This window comes from Syngnathus leptorhynchus, chromosome 20 (assembly GCF_054491065.1).
Source record: "Syngnathus leptorhynchus isolate UIUO chromosome 20, UIUO_Slep, whole genome shotgun sequence".
In the NCBI taxonomy this organism is placed as follows: Eukaryota; Metazoa; Chordata; class Actinopteri; order Syngnathiformes; family Syngnathidae; genus Syngnathus; species Syngnathus leptorhynchus.
The window spans coordinates 992,719-1,010,582 of record NC_141214.1 but is presented as its reverse complement, the minus strand read 5'-3'; the positions used below and the strand labels follow the sequence as shown (position 1 = coordinate 1,010,582).

At 43.0% G+C, this 17,864-nt stretch overlaps 1 protein-coding gene across 6 annotated transcripts in view; it reads right to left on the bottom strand.

Moving 5' to 3' along the window:
- The window catches only part of rbms3 (RNA binding motif, single stranded interacting protein), a 146,025-nt gene that overhangs the window by 31,122 nt on the left and 97,039 nt on the right, over positions 1-17,864 (bottom strand). For all 6 annotated transcript variants that reach the window (XM_085900734.1, XM_085900738.1, XM_085900737.1 and 3 more), the window contains 2 exons: positions 13,061-13,218; positions 9,952-10,031 (listed from right to left, as the gene is read on the bottom strand). In XM_085900734.1, the coding sequence (XP_085756860.1) occupies positions 9,952-10,031; positions 13,061-13,218 (238 nt within the window). The remainder of the gene's footprint in view (positions 1-9,951; positions 10,032-13,060; positions 13,219-17,864) is intronic.

Below are 17,864 nucleotides of genomic sequence, written 5' to 3'. Positions count from 1 at the left end.
GGCCAAAGAGGAAATCAAACGAAAAATTTGATTTTAGGGGCCTATCTAAATGGTACCGTGCTTCCCATTTATTATCAGTGCTGGTCCAGGGATTTAAAATGACTTTTCACTTAACCTTAACCTTTAGGCTACCACTGCCTGTAAATTGATTATGACAGCTCAACAGGCAGGAAATATGCTTGAAAAATGAATGGAAGAAGCAGCAGGATCAAAGAAACAAAGGGCTAACTCAGTTTCCTTCCATTGTGCGTCCAGTAAGAATGATAAAGACAGTAAAGAAAATGAAATTACACTCTGATAAATGAATTTCCAATAAAGATCCTGCAAAACAAAATCCAGAGGTGATCAATACACCAGAGTCAGAAGCTGAAGCCGCACAAACGGTCAGATCAATTATGATACTGCTGATTGACGGTCAATGCCGACCGACCGTGTCGTTGATTTACCGAGACGGGAAGCCGAATATCCAAATGGGAACATTCTGGATGTGTGCGCACAGGTCACCCACCCCTTTATTCAAAGGATCGGGGATCGATGGCTGATTGGGGATCAGGTGACTTTGTGGCGAGCCGCAAGATTTGCTTGGCTGCACTCACACTGTCCCAGCTGGCAGTGGAGACCACCAGTTGCAGATACATCTTCCAAAAGGAGAAACACAGACTTCACTGATCTGGATCGTATCAATAGTTTGCATTTCATGCACATCTTTGATTTGCCGTGATCAATGACATCATTTAATCAAGCATTTTGGGTGCAAAGTTTCACATTCATCTGCGGCGGGCCCACCACAAATGAATTTTGGCCGCGACAAAAACATTTTGGCGCAACCTGTCAATAAGCCATTCTTGTAATAAATTGCATCGCTACACAGAAAGCCGCCTTGCTGCCAAAGCTAGACTAGCACTCATTAGTCTTTGATAATCGTTTCCTGTCCAAAACCAATTCATCAATCCATCTTTTGTAAAACATGCAAAGGAGTCAAGAGAGAGCATGGCCCTCTCCCATTCAGACATTTGACATAAAGCTTTATAAACAGACATTATCAGTCAATTAAACATGTGGCTTAGCTTTAGAAGAATAAATATACTCCCTGTCCCAAGATGGACCATCTCCAAAGTGTGTTCCACCCTATTACGTACTGTCAGCTCGAGTTACGTCCGCAAATGCCGACAAGGTTTCTTATCCACACCGTGACTGGCGTGGCAGATGTTATGACAATTTAAGCAAAGGTCCGGGCACACACAGTAATCACAGCTTGTCATGTTGGCCCATCACATCCCGAGCGGTCTCTTGTGACTTTTATCCAGAGTGCTTCCGTGCCCGCAGGGAACCCAGTGTAAACATAGCCTCAAACAGCATTTTATTGAGCGAAGAAGAAATTTTTTTTCAAAATCGGAACAAATAGAGGAGCGTTCCGGAACACATCGTGTTCAAACCTGGAGGTTCCACCCTTAAATGACAAAAAGAGTTGGGATCATCAACAGAGAAACAAGGAGGTGGGAATAACGTCATGAGGTGTCAAGACGTTGGAAGCATCCATTTTGTCCTCCTTTTGTCAGATAGAAGATGCAACTTCAAACAGTGCATTAGAAATCCTCAAGAGTAATCATTTATTCATTTTAAGGTATTCTCTTTGTTCTAAAAAAAAAAAAAAAAAAAAAAAAAAAAAGAAACTTGACACCAAGCTCACTTTCCAAAATCCACATAGCTCTAGTGTCAGACATTCATCACCAGATGATTACACGGCCATCCCATATTTGCACGTCAGTCTCAGGAAACACGATGCGTTATGCCAAGTCGGCCATCTTAATTCCACAATATCACGAGTTTCGCCGGTTGATCAGAAGCACCTGTGGCTACACGGTTTCTACTTTCTGGATTTAAATTTAAAGACGATAGTAACATAGTCATGCGGGAGATTAGGGCAAAATCTCACAATGTCCCCTTTTATACTCCCGTTATTTGTTTGACTATATTAAGACAACCTGGCTGTCCATTTCCATTCCAGGATTTCGGTAGCATTTATTTATTCATCAGCTTTAGCGGCCACGCATCACAATAAAAATACAAATCAGGGCAGGTTTTACGGATAGAAAAGCTTATTTTAAGTCTGCCTGAATTTCTCAGACGTAATGAAAGGCTTTGTTTTTCTCAGCCGGCATTAATGGATGCTAATCAATATGGGAGAGCCATGTTCTCCACGTGTCCTGACCCTTGGGAAAACACTGAGCGCTAATGCGGGAGGGCAACGTCGATATCTCGTAGCTTTCCAAACCCCGAGCCCAAGTGTAGCTTCTGCGTCTTCCTGCAAAGTTGAAGGCTTGTCTGTGGACGAGCCCGGCCGGGAATGGCGAAAGCGGGCTTGCGTTTCATAATCCTACACTCCCACATCTGAATGCGATCGAGCACACGGTGGAATCGGCTCTCATCTGTCACCAACGGCAACCGACCCGGCAGCCGCCGCGACGAGCAGCCTAATTGGGGGAGCTGATGAGGTCTGATGAGGCCGGTACTTATTGAATTCCCCGGCCTGTTATTTAGATAATGCTGAAGAGGAACGGTCTCCTCTCATCTTTCCCATTCACTGTCTCAGCAGGGGTCTCTTGGCTAATCCACTCTTGTTTGTAATGGCTGTGGGAACAGTGAGGATTTGGACATGCTTTCTCCTTTCGAGCAAATATCTAACACTCCCCACGGTTGATTTTACCCAATTATACGCCAATTTCCCGTTACTAGATCTCAACACTCGCCGGAATCCCTTTTATCCAGTGTTTTGTTACCGATTTTGTGTGGGGGGGAATTGTTGATTGAAAAAAAATGAACTCAACTATAAATAGAAGGTAGGTAGGAAGGGATTACCTCAAAGTTACATTTTACTGTGACCAGCAGTTGGCAGTTTAAATCTGAACTATCCATCCATCCATCCATCCATCCATCCATCCATCCATCCATCCATCCATCCATCCATCCATCCATCCATCCATCCATCCATCCATCCATCCATCCATCCAACCCACTTTTTGGACCCAATACAGTATCGTTTGAGTTCCCATGTAGGAACATAGAAAGTCCATCCAAGGTCAGACGTTGAAGAACAGATGGCTGAATAACAGGACGACACAATTCGCTAATTCGCTGCCTGAGACTGGAAAGGGAGAAGGAGAGAGCGCATGAAAGCACAGAGGGGTGCCAAGAATTCTACTCGGCTACTACAGCACATCAAATTAATATTGCCTATGCTGGCTAAAATATCGATGAAGGAAATAGTTTGAATGGTGGACAGGAAGGAGGACAAAAGGGTCATTTACCGTGGCGCTGCGGCTCTCAAGTGGGGTGGGTGGCGGCATTTAAAAGCTTACATGAAGAAGCTACAATGAGGAGTTCACCAGGGGCAGCGTGAATCAATAGCAGCTGGACTTGGAAATCTGCTGTATAATCCTTGATCTCCAAGGCCATTTACTTTGCAGCATGAAATTGGATACACCCTGACTACATGGCTCCTCAGCCCCTCCTACCCGGAGCCGGCAGCTCACTCAACAAATAAGACATCCTGAAAAATTGATCTAGATGAATCTGTGGCTAGATTATGTCTGTGGCTAAAAAGAAATGACTGGCTCCATGTTGCTCTTAAATCTGTTTGTGCATGCGTAACAGGATCAGGACAGGCTCTGTTGAACGGCTTTGAAATCAAAACTGCGTGTTTGGGGAAGAGAAGAGTCAAATGTAATTAGGGCACCGCCAAGTGTTGAATATCACTGGCGAGACATTTCAATTGAACAATTCGACTAGCATGGAGTCATGCCTACTTTACATCTCGATGCAATATGACTGCCAAAGAACATCCAATATGTCACCCATGTATTATTTTGCCACTGGCATTGTTTTCCAAAAGTGACGAAAATCACAACATAAATGAATATTGTGTCGCAAATATATTTTGACCTGGCTTTGCACCCTTAACTGGTGCCTGATTGGGGACTGCACAGATTCCTACTTTGCACCTGGCGCACAAGCGAGAGAACACAGTAGTGGCAATTACCAGACTTCTCCGGCTATATGCTGCAAACTGGGCCAGCTCGGCTCTGCTGTACTTCACTCTGAAGGCTGTCTTAGGGCCAAACCGGAGGTAATGAAAGCAACACACTTCTAATGGACTATTGATGTGTGGGTGTGTGTGAAAGCACTACAAAGCAAGTAGCAAGGGACAAATATTTTTCTTCTGCTGCTGGGATTTTTAGATTTTCTCTGCTTTTTGCAATGCCATCTACATCAGGGATGGATGGGGGGGGAGCTTTGATGATAACTAGAGCCACATACGCTTTATCCAACAGCAGCCTCCACGAGCTGAGCGAAAACAAGGGAAAGAATACCTCAGTCTCCGTGATGCTACTTATCAATAACATATTGGAGATTTAAAGCGGTTAAAGGGAATGACAGGAAGCAAGCGCTATAATTAGCAGTGAGCAAAATCGGCCGTAAAAGCCCCCACAGTGGCGCAGCCCGTCCACTGTCAGATCCTCCAACCTACCAAATGCTCAATATTGGTCGAACCTACGGCGCAAATTTTGCAGCGCCCACTACAAAGAATTAGGCCACAGATGTGCTTAAACTAGTCCTCCCTGCTTATATTATGCTGAAGCAGTATCAGATATATTGCCTTTTCTGCTTCTTATTGTAGTCCTAGTTTGCAATTTGTAATCTGATAAAAGTGCACATCAATTATTCAGCCACGCTATACTAGATTTAGTGCAAGCAGACCTGCAGCTGTGCTGAGAGAGTGGGGAGAGAAAATGACAAAAATAGCCTCAGGTGATAAGAAAACAAAACGTTGACAAAGCAGGTGTCATTTCCGTCCTCATATGTGAAACTTCCTCGCCTCATGGTTTGGTTCATACACACCTTTCTGCCTGTGTGTGTGTGTGTGTGTTTGCCTCCTACCCTGCTGGCAGAGTGTCGGATGAATGAATGGCTGTCCGTTCCTGCAGGTCTGTTGATGCGACGGAAATAACTCGGCTGACTAGCGTGACCTCTGCTTGTTCCCACACCTCCTGTGTCCCGTTCTAATGGAGGTTTGCACGCTATTTTTGGGGAGGAAGCAGCTTGATTTATCTCACTGCCCTCTGCATCCCCGCACACTGACATTGACATGGCCAAGTGTAACTGATACCTGCCTTTTTTTTTTTTTTTTTCCTCATACACACGACAGGATACAATCTGTCTTGAGGTCATTATTTTTCCTAGCTTTATATATATACACATATAAAAAAGTTTACATCTTCAGAGTAATAACTGTATATCAAATTGTATCTGTGTCTATGAGTGGTCATAAAACAAAGAAATGGAACAATACAAGGCGCTCCAGATAAAACTTTGTGACAAGTTTGACAGGTGCAATTGTCTGAAAATATCTCAATAGTTTCAATAATATAATGAACTCTGACCAATGGCATACTGTTTACTATCTTTGCCTTCCACGTAACCTCTAATGTGCTCAAATAGCACGGAAGACCATCTCGGCCTGACTCACATTCATTCAACAAGCCTTATACACAGCTACATTTGCAAAAGAATGCATTATTAATCCGATTTATTATGAATTGATGGACATTCTACATTCCGTGGCCTTGTTGCACTCGACCCGACCTTATAACTGCATCACTTGAAAGTCTAACAGCTTCTTGAAAACTGAGTAAAAGTAAGAGAAAAAGAAAATGTAAGTTGTTGAGAAATAAGAGCAGCCTCCGGTTGCTTGTGTTGCTCGCGTCGAAATTGAGGGCACTCAACGTCTCAATAGCGAGAAAAGCTTCAGGCCACGGCAGTTGTTTCATTCACTTGCAGCGCTACTCTTATTACATGACACCTTTGTATCAAGTCAGTGAATATTTTGCCCTCCTTCCACAAGAAACTTTTGTTATTGCAAACTTTTCAGAAAGTGAGCAAGTTACTATGAAATATACCGCCAGTCATGGACATTTAGTTATGGTAAAAAAAAAAAAAAAGGCTTAATTTTAGATGATAATAACAATCCTAATAATTTAAGGTGACATAAAGACATTATTTTGGGTTCCAAAATGGAGAGAGTGAATATTTCAAAATCAGTCGTGATGCAAGAGACAACCGCAGCAGAAGATAAGAGAGGGAGCGACAGATGAGAAGGAAAAGCTAGGACAACAAAAGGTGCTAAGAGAATTGCTACAGCAGACGGAGAGATAAAGGGGATCAACGGCGGCGGACAGCTGGGCCAGCGGCACACGGGTCAAGCTCGGGAAGCAGCTGAAAAGTCAATGTCACGCTTTTCATCTCGACTGCTGCAGATGTAAGGGGCCTAAAGTTTCCTCAAACGTAACCTTGCGAAAGCACGGCTCGATCCAACTTTCTCCTCTGTTTGGCAACAGCGCCCATCACTTCTTCCCCCCTCGTTGCCCTTTCCCATCTGTTCTCGCCGGCCTTCCTCTCCAGTCCCGTCACGTTTATTCATCTCGGTCCGCCCCAACGCACCATCTTTCTCATTTACTCGACTTTATGTATCTTTCGCTCACTTTCATCCTGCCTTTCTCTTCATTAGATGTGGATGAGCGGAGAGCAAAGTCCATCATACGAGGCAAAAGCTAGCAAAGCATCTCCTCTCCTGACATTCTGTGGTGAAAAGTTTTCACATTTGAGTGACACATCCTCACATGGCCGCTCAATTTTTCCCTTCTTTCTTCTCTTCTCTTGGCTAATTCACGACTGATATACTTCCGCGGTGAAACAAACAAAGCGTGACAAATCCAGATTATTGTCTGCGGCCGAGATAAGGTTATAATGAGAAAGTGCATCAAGGGAAATTGATCGTTTTTCAGGAAGCCGTCTGACTTACCGGGGTTGCCAATAATAACTTCCCACGTCCCCCGACTCTTAATGGGAGAGCGCTAAAACCTGGGGAAATGCTTGAAAGGACGCTATTCATTCCAATATTTTATCCATGGAGGTTAAGTGTGGCAATAATCCACAAGGAAATGAATACGGAATGGATTAATTATATTAAATGAGATGATTTGAAAACCATGCTTTGTTTATTTTATATCGATATATATATATATATATATATATATATATATATATATATATATATATATATATGTATTGAATTAATGTATTTCTTTTACGTACGTATATATTTGTTTTTGGAGTTGTTCTTAAAGCACACCTAGTTTAGCTGTTGCTTGACTGTTGACAGCAACACCTATAGAGCATATCAAATGTTTTCAATTTCCTCTCCGCCAACATTGTCCAACAATGGTAGGAGATGTAGGAGCGATTACTCACCTGCCAAAACACGGCAACGGCTAATGTATCTCCGGTTTGAATTACATTAACCATAAGGTGTCGTCTCTAAACTGTTTAATGCATTGTGGGATGACAGGCTTTAATCAGGCTCAGCGGAGCAGGCGGATTAAATCACTTTTATCTGCACTTCCTTTGACTTTCCCATTGCTCAGGGTTGCAATGTAAATCATAATGTGTCCCTGTTGGTCTCACTTCACTGTGGTTTATTGCTGTAGTCACATTTCAGAGATTTCATTTATTTTCTCTATTGAGTAAATCCGCATGCTCGGAAAAACAAGAATAACTCTTTGCGCTCACCTTAAAATAACAAATGGATCATTTTTCTAAACAGAGATTGTTCCGTCTGCATGAGACCATCAATCTCCAAGCGTAGAGCTTACAATGCAAGCGAGCCGGTATTAGGAGCATACATGCTCAAGAGATTGAATCTGTCTGTGGGCAAGTAGATGCACGATTATGGTTGGACAACGGCGACAGCGGCTGCCGCATTGCACGGAATTGCTAAACAGCTGTAGCGCTCCATCATGGCTATCGATCATGTCCCCCTCTCGGAATCCAAATCAGACGTGGGCAGAGCAGAGCGGAGAAGAGCTGCCGGCGTGGGGCCCTGGGCCGGTCGGTCAGACAGCGACGCAGCCCTCATATCAACCAGGCATCAGTGAACAAACCTGACCTGGATAGCTGATTCCATGCGCCTACACGTGAGCGACGTTCAACTTGAATGCATAAGCAACTATTTAGAAGAGACCCTTTTTTTTTTTAGCAGTGGCGTTTAAATATAAGCTAATCAATAACTGGATCTCCACACATTCATTGATGAGACCTGTCAATCAATCAGTCTAATGGCTGATCCACCCTCAGACCACCAAATTGCAACAGTGAAAATCCCACATCCAGTATTTTGCTGACTGCACACAATTTCAGCTGTGAGCTCATATTATAACTATTTGATTGATTTCAAATCAAACGTGTGCGTGCAGCAGTTCTGCATCTACTTTTTGCTATTTCAAATGCTAAATGGTGGGAAAAGCATTTATATTACAGCATGAGCCACATTGACATTCCAGCGGAGTCAACGTTAGCCGAGCATGACTGTATTTATGCTGGTGCGGTTTCCATGCTGGTCCAGACCAGCGGTCATGGCTGTCACACAAGTTTAAACATGCACACACGCACGCACGCACGCATGTCGGTGCCTTGCTGCTACGGCCTTCTCAGGACTTGCAATGGACAATGGATGAAGAAGCTGCCTTGTGGAGCAAGGGACCCTGGGGAAATACCACCAGTGCCAAAACAAATGCAGTATACAGTATGTGTGTTCCAAATAGGAACAAGCTGAAGGTGCAAATTACATTGCGGCGATGCCACTTGCGCAATACTCTCGACAAAACGATTGGTAGTCCAGTCACAGTGGGATGTCAACCAACACACCAGGAGACACAATAAAGTGAATTGCATTTACTTTGCCAGGAACCTTGTAACCCCAAATAAAAAACAAACCAATGTCAGTGACAATAATTGTAATTCGGCCAAACGGCTTCCTTAAATCAAGGTAGTCACGTATCGGAAGCATCCATTACCAATCATAAAGTCTGAGCCGCTGACAGATGGAGCCTTAAAGGCGAAGGTCAGTGTGATATTACAGCTTTAAAGGTTTCCTATTATGGCTCAACTTCAATGTAACTACTCACCTTGCCTTTAATAGCTGCTGGCTATGCAGCGGCTGAGCATATATGAAGATTTGAAATCCAGACTGGCGGATAGATATGACTGGCGAGTGGAAAGCAATTTATGGCTGTGTTTCTGTGATACTGGTTGGAGCGACCTGTGAGTATTGTTAATGAAATTGCCCCAGGGGTGAAGGAGAGCTCCTCGCTGAGGCCTTGTGTGGCTGCCACTTCATGCTGGGACGCACAAGAGACTTTAAGCACAGCGGTAGCTGGCAGCAAAACTGCTTAGGCAGCACTTTTTATCCCTTGCTTGAGGCCTTGGCCTCTGATTCTTTCTTTTTCTACCTTGACTCCGTCTTCGCTTGGTCCATCATTGTTGTCATTTTGTTTCCAGCATATTGAGTAGTAATGATGACTTTGAACAGAGAAGGCAACTTCACACACACACAGAAAAAGTACCCAAAGGTAGGCATATTTGAGCTTTCAACCTTCTTTTTTTTTTCTCTTGTCTGCTCTTCCCTTGCTCAGCTTGAGAGAGGACATGGCAATGGTAAGCAGGGGAGAAAAGAGTGCAAGCTCTTAGGAAGATTGCAAAGAACATCACAAAGGCATGAGGGGGAATATTAAGTGCTCTCTCTCTCTCTCTCTCTCTTTCTCTCTCTCTCTCTCTCTCTCTCTCTCTCTCTCTCTCTCTCTCTCTCTCTCTCTCTCTCTTTCTCTCTCTCGCTCACATTTGAAAAGTTGCAGTCTACAGAAGTAGCAAAACCAAAGAAGAAGAGAGATGTGACAGAGAAAAGATGAGAGGAATGATAGAAGGTATCTTCAGCTATTTAAAGAGCCACGCAGCTGATGACACCAGCCATCTAGAATGCCGTCCAACCAATCGGACATGAGGAATGATCATAAGTCAATTAGAATGAAGGGGCAAATAGGTCAGGTAGAAAAGTCTCACTTGGAATTCCTGGTGGGGTCTTCAGGTATTTTCCATTGAAGTGCTGGATCACTACTTCACATTTCTCTGTGGACTCCATCCTGTAATGAAAAGGACGCGTTAAAAAAAAGAAATATTTTCACTGAACACATCTTGTCATTTTCATACAGAGTGTAAAATAATTGCATGTTAGATACATTCAACACTCAAATGGTGTTTTGTAGGTGGTCATTGATTGGCTGGCACCAAGTCCAAGGTGTCTTCCCAGTTAGCTGTGACCCTGAACAGGATCGATCGGCACGAAGCAGAGCACAGTGCGCCGTTCAGGAACCCCGCTCATTGTCTTTGGACTGCCACCGTTCCATTACGCAACAAGCGACAAACTAAGTGAGCATTGGCTGCAGGTCAAAGCCAAAATGCTCATCGATCATGAATTGAGCAGAATAAATGTGTAGAATTGTCTTCTTTGCAATCACCACAGTGGCTTAATTGTAAGTTCAACTTGGCCGTTGTCAAGGGAGTGCCTGAGCAAAACAATAAGAAGAGCAATTACTACTTCTTCGTGCTACTTTGGTTTCCCTTGCAGAAAAAGTTACATCCAAAGCGTTTCATCTAAAATGATCTGAGAGATTAGCAGAGATTACAACCAATTGGGTTTGATTCACCAAGTGAGAAGTTCATAGAGAAACTTGGGGTTTAATCGGAGAATGTTTTTTTTTTTTTTTTTTTTTTTTTAAGATTACCCCTGCCAAACAGAAAACGAGAGCCTCCAAATTCAAGCAGGAGTGAGCCATTCATGGTAATATACTTTTGCAAAATTTATTGCTTTGTAGATTCCCGTGCTTTATTCGCTCTCACCACCGAGAATACTCTTATCATTCTGTCAGCCGCCCACTTCTCTGTCCTCTTTCTCTCATATCTCTCCCGTCATCCCTCTTTTTCTTTTTAACAGAGCTTCTTTATCGCTCTCTCCGTCCCATCCATCTTACTCCCGGCCCGTCTGAACCTCTTCCTTTTGACGGCTCTCTCATTCCTCGCTGTCTTTCAACCTTGCTTATTTCCAACATCTCTTACCGTTTCACCGCTCAGTCCTTGCCCTCCTTTCTTTGCCTCACCGCTCTTCCCTTTTGTTTCTCTGCTCTGGTGTACATCATCTGCCATTTTGCTACAGCTCTTTCTCTCCATTTCCAATATGTCGTCTTTCACACTTGCTGGCGTGGTCTGTCTTTAGCTTATCAGCGCCATCCATTATTTCGTGCCATTGTAATGTCACTTAAGATGATACTAGGGCAACCTCCAAATGCTCAAAGTCCTTTCATTGTCCTCGAATGCACTTTTAGCAGCATTGAGTCAGATTCAGTTAGCATGTCAAAAAACAATGGCGGATATGGTTTGATAAGATTTGAATGACAGTTATCAGTCTTAGCGCTTCCTGGTTGGGATCACAAAGTAAGAAAATTGATGAGAACATAATGGCAATAGCAAAAGGGAGGTCATCAGTATTTCACAGGAATAAATAAAGTCACGATTGAGCCGTGATTATGGTTTATGTACTCTCGTTTGTATCCATTTTGCGCCCGGAATTGAAATCTTAACATTGAACAGTCTCTCTTTGTGTTGCTTGTGTCTGGAGAGAGACGTTCTTATAAAGCAATGATTTATGTGCTGGAGTTTTCCCCCATTTTATAAAAATAAATTCCCTTTCGCATATCGCTGGGTGGGATGTGTTCACTGCCCATGAAAATGTGTCTGAATCCATTACTTTTCACTCCAATTTTCTCAGCGCTGGCTATTCCCATGTATTATTTTATTCATGGTCTTCAAGGCCCCTTTGGCCATTCATTTTCCGCCCCCACCACCACCACCTCCTTCTCGTTTTACAGCAGCAGAGCACGCAGGTAGACAGAAAACAGGTGGGTAGATGTGGAGTCAATAAGGCCGATAGGTGCTTTCGTTTCATGGGGAAAACTAACTGCTCAGCCAGACTGTCTGGCGGCCGCTAAGGATGTCGAGCTCGCCGCTCGCTCGCTCGCTGGCTGGCTGGCTGGCTGGCTGGCTGGCCGCTCGTTCGCTCGCTGGCCGGCCGGCGGGCCGTGAGGCGGGCAGCCGCTTCTCTGTGTGCTGCTGGTTAATGGCATCAAGTGCTGCTGTCTGCAATGATTAGTGCTCAGGCTGGAGTAATGGGCTCTGATAACAGTAATGGATCAGCCCACAAACACTTAGCTCAGTTTACTCCCTAATGCCCCTCGTGGTCCAACCTCCAGCAGCTGTCTGTTGACAAAGGGAACGCCGAATCGCAAATGCATATATAGTGGAACCTCGGAAAAGGTCGCGTGGGCCGTTTGGCACATTTTGGGGAAAAAATATGGGAGAGGTCAGCGAGACTGGGTCAGTTTAGCAAATGGTCTCATTCGGTACCATTGACATTAAAGATATGAAACAGTTAAGGGCAGACGGTGAGAAGAAGGATTTCATATATCGCAGTGTCTGCGACTCACGCCACTAGTAGAAATTCAGATTATCGTAGTCGCCATCGCAGATGTGTCAACTTAAACTGCAGACACAATGACGGATATCTGATTCAGATCGGATTTTTATCTGCATATAATAGAGGCCCAACTCAGCACAATCTGCATTTATAGTATGCATTATCCTGTCTATATAGTATGTATTATTCATATACAGTTGCCATATATGGCTCTGTTCTGATTCTGCTCAGTCTCTGATGTTGTAAATATGTGCATAAATCTTTGAGATTTTTTGGGCTCTTCAATATTATTATTTTTTCTACAATCTTTGCAGCAGAAAAAAAAAAACTGGTCCTTCTCTTCTATCCTGCATATGCTTTGATTCACATTTAATTGCCTATTAAGCAAAGCAAGTGATAATAATAAAAAATCTCTGCATGATAGCCAGACACTGGGCTCCCCCGTTGGCTGCAATTGATAACCATGGCAGAGAGGTTGCTGGATTTAACAAGGCAAAGTGACAAGCATAGGACAGCTATTAAACTACTTTGGCGATGGCGATGATGCAATAGGACGTTTTATTTCAGAGATGTGGAATCCGAGAAGCATGAGATGTTGTACATGAATTAGGTCTTGAATAAATTCAAATTTCAGCTGTGTACCTGGCAAAGCCGACTCCCCTGCTGACTCCGTTGGCATCCCTCAATATCCTGGTGGAGATGACGTGACCCAGAGGTTTCAACATGTTCTCCAGCTCCTGCTCGTCCATGGAGATGGGCAGGTTGGAGATGTACAGGTTGGTGGGGTCCTGCTCTTGTTGCTGCGGGCCAGAAAACAAATGCGGATGAGAAGTACGGAATGACACAATCATGTGTGGAAAGCCTCAAATATCCATCTGCAGTGTGTAGTAAAAAGGATTTTTTTTTTTTTTTTTTTTAATGTTCACCAGGGGTCTTTGTGTTGAGAGACGCTTTTTGTCCAACGAACAGCTCAGTCCACGTGTTCTACTTTGCTGCGCCGTGACTCGGAACTCTTTAATTACCGCTTTCCTTCACGGTCTGATTGTACTGTCACGGGATGGCTTATGAGGCGCTCTTAATGCAATCATTGGTTGGCCTCAGATGCCAATCATTACGCTAGCATTCACACACTGTGTTTGTATTCATCAATATTGCCGTGGGCTGATCCAAATTGCTCCCTTATCTGCGTCACTTTTTACTTTTTGACATCTCAAGTACAGTAAAAACTGTATTAAAGGACTTGAAAGAGGTCATTTGTCATCATTACAGATTGTTGCACATTTTAAAAGTTGAGACAAAGATCTGTTGGATCGATAATGTAAATGTATTTTGAATTGCGGTGCCTGGAGGTTGCTGCAAGCTAGGTAAAAGTGCACAGCTGGTTGAGGCTCGAGCCCGAGGAAACAGAGTCCAACTGTTGAACAGCTGGGCCCTGCAGTGCAGCCAGACAAGTCAATCAGTTAGCCAACCTTTAAGACCAAAGTCCCAAAGACAGTCAAGTCAGTCAAACTGACTACAAAGTTGAACAAGTGAACTTTCTATTAACATACTTCTTGAGATGATTAACAGTGAAAAATATTCCTCGTCTAATGCAACGGAGGAGATTGTGTGATAATGTGAGGCAAAGCAATTAACTGAGACTTAAAATAGTTTAAGGCTGTAAAATGGTGCCGAAAAATGGCAATGATGGAGAGTTGAGCGACTACTAATCACATAAGAAGAAAGCCAGCAGTAGATAGATGGCTTGCACTTTTTCTATTCACCCAGTGTCTTCTTCTTTTTGTGGACCTTTTATGACTGATTGTTGTGATTATTACAACAATTTTGTCCATTGTTTTTAGACTTCCTAATTACACTTTCACAAGCAATTTTCACTTTGCAGCAATACTGTGGGCAAATTTAGAAATAAAATCCAGTGAAAATTCTTTCACCAAGTGGCCCCTCTCCTGATTAATGAGCCGTTTCATGTGACAGGACACGTTTGATCAGATTAAAATCCTGTCACTGTGAAAATGGGGGTTGCTCCTTTGTCTTTGGCAGATTTATCACATTCATGCAGAATCCCAAAAACAAAAGTTTGCACAACACCGACTCGAGCTCTGAATGATGCGGAATTAAATCTGCTGTATTTCGACTTGATTTAGTTTTCCAGTTGTGGATTGTGTATTAAGATTATGTCAATCCAATATTGGGTTAACTAGTTCTGCGAAAGATTGACTCACTTGGCTATATCACAGTTTGAATGAATCATATGCAGTGCAAAACCATGCGACAAGAATGTGTTAATAGCGCTGCTCGTCTTCTGGGTGGATTATCACGAGCGAGCCCGGTGTAAGCATGGCCGCCTCGCTAAATTCTCCCTTTGATGACGTTCCACGCTACAAAGCCCTTAACACCCAGATGAGTAGATTATGGGTGGCGCTGGTGGAAATGGGAGCGTTTTAACCGGAGGTGAGATGGGCTGGCACATTCCACCAGGAGATTTTGTTTCCTTTAATGTCAGCCTTGCTGTCAGGCTATGAAGGAAACGTTAATTGAGGTGTGTGAGCCAATGTGAAACTAATTATGCATTATGCCTATTCTATTTAATGTATATAAAAATGCTTTTGTGTCTATTCCTTCCTTCTCCCTGAAGAAGCTCATCCCTGTGGAATGGCAGTTGTCTGGCCCCTTGCCATTGACCACCATTGTAGAAGGTTAATGGAAAGGCTCTAGGCTGAACAGGGCCTTTGATGAGCATAATTCCTTCACCTTGCCACCAGGAGGAACAGGAGAAACCCGACTGTGTGTGTGACAGGAAGAACAGGCGGTTGTGGAGATGTGTCATTTAACGCTGACAAATAGCCCCCACCAAAGAGCCGACAGCCTCGCAGCACTTTTTTCATTTCAACACCCTGCGCTGTTTAAACCTGACTGCAATTTTACCAGACTCCCCTTTCCGTGATTGTGACGTGAAACAGTAACAATAGCAAGAAAAAGAGCAATATGTAGATGACATCAATAGATTTAAGTGGCTACCTTAAGTCATTCAAGGCTAGAAGAAGATCATTTCTCGTCGTCTGACGAGACAGAGAGAAATCTATTTGGTTCCGATGGTGTGTTTGGCGGGGATCAGGAGAGGTCAAGCGTCTTTTGCCTAAAGTCTATCATTGACACTTTGGGCACAATTTAGACATTTCACTTAAGGGTGTACTCACTCACTTTTGCAGCCAGAGCTTTAGACATTAATGGCCGTGTGTTGAGTTATTTTCAAGGGACAGTACATTTACACTGTTACACAAAACAAGCTGTACACCAACAACATTATATTGTTGTTTCTTTACTGTTGTCCCATGAAAAGATACACGGCCGATCAAAAATTGAGAAAAAAGTGAGTTTACTTTTGTGAGATACTGTAAAATGCAAAACAATATGCTTTATATTGAGTTTTGAAGCTTGATGGTGAAGTTGGTGCATATTGACTGGTTAGAAGTGTACATGAAAAGAATGACAAGCCAAGGAGGCAGTTGACATGACAGGCAGACATAAGACATTAAAGGAATCCATTGTTGCTTTTGCTTTGCTTGAGGGAGTCGACTTCAATTGTGTGAAGTCTCCTGTTCTGCCAACGGGGATGTCGAGACCGTATCCATCCGTTCAGCTGATAAAAGTTAGATAGAAATAAGTCATGACTAGGCCACGCATTGAATGCTGCATTCAAACTCTCACTTTACCGCTGACCTTTCACTTTTCAACTTTCCTTGCTGTCAACAATTTGACTAGACGTTTCTCCCCATCCCCTGATCATTCCACGACCTCCATCCATTCATTCCACTGTGGGGCATTTTTCTCGTCTGTTCTCTCACTTCCATCAATACAGCCTACTCGGGAGATTAGCTGGATGTATAATTAGCTCTACAGGGCTTCATGGTTACGAGTACACGCGTTGGATGTTCAACCTATGGAGTCACCTCAAGTGTGTTCAAGAAAAGACCATTCGTTTTTGTAGATTTTTACGTCCTTGCACAGACAATATAATTCAGTGGATAGTAGGAATTGTTTTTTTTGGCAACATGTCCTTGACTGACCATGAGAAAACACTTAAAATATTCTAAAGCAAGTGTGATAATTCAGCACGCAGAAAAATACAAAAAAACAAGGTATACAATCTGTGCATTTTTTTTTTAATCGAGTAGACACTTTACCTTAAAGACTTGATGATACAATTTTACACACGGCAGCATAAGGAAATTGTATACGGGCTCTTTAGCTGCTCCCGTGGCAGCTGAAAACATTAACATTCCTGATAGCAATCTTCTGCTGTGAGATGAAGATGTAGTCGATCACTTTTAATATACTCTGCTTCATATTATATTGAAGGGAGAGCCCAGAAGACCTGTCATCGTGACATTGCTTGAACAGTAAATTAATTAGTGAATACTAGCAGGAATTTATGACAGCAAAATGAAGAGATTTTAACAAATGTTTTGCAATAAAGTAGGTAGACACCAAAATGGGTCAAGTGGTCTTCTTGGGGGTCATTTTTGTCTTTGCACAAACAAATGAGGAGAGAAGCCTCCCAAAAATCAGCTCTTCTGAAATGTAAATGGGTCATAAAAAGAACTGCTGGTACTTTTACTATTATTCACGTCGATGAGATGCTTTTGTCAAAACATCCCAGAAAATAAGAATTAGAAATACATCATTTTTTTCTTCCACTAGTCAATGAAGACAGCCCATGGTGGCCCCCAGGGATCTGTACTTGGCCCTCGACTCTGCCGCTCATAAAGTTGTTCATATGAACCACAAGTTTGTCCTCATAAAACTGCCTTGTGGAAAGGTAGAATTGAATGACAAGCAATTTCTTGGACTTGTACTCAGATCAAAGTGAAATGACAGTCCTTGGCTCTCAGGGCTTGCGAGGCAAGGTTTCCAATGACACAGCAGCTCAAAATTGCTTTGTGCTCACCTCCAGCAGAAACATCGGCGTGACCTTTTTGTCAGGATTTATCATTCGACGCCCATGTCTGACAAATGTCAAGGACATCACTTGTTCAACAAAAATATCATACATTACTTACCACGCACTGATGCTGGGAAACTATGACATGCTTTATGTGACCTCCAGGCTGGATTAGGTTCTAAAGACTTTTTTTTTGCCAGCTGTTGCTTCACCGCATATAAAAATGTGGGTTGATTTTCTTTATTTTGTGTTGAGTTGTTTTATTGTGGTGTTATTATGACACACCCAAAGGCGCAATAAACAACCAGGATTCTACTTTTGGACACAGTACGACGGCGGATTCTGGTCAAGAAAAGCCATTTTAAACAAAAAAAACAAAAAAAAAAAAAAAAACTTTCATTAAAGGAGAGAATTCTTTCACATCCCTCCAAAGCATGACACCATGCAATTGATGTCACCCTTGGTCCTGCTATTCGTGTTAAGAAATTCCGATCTCCATTTCCA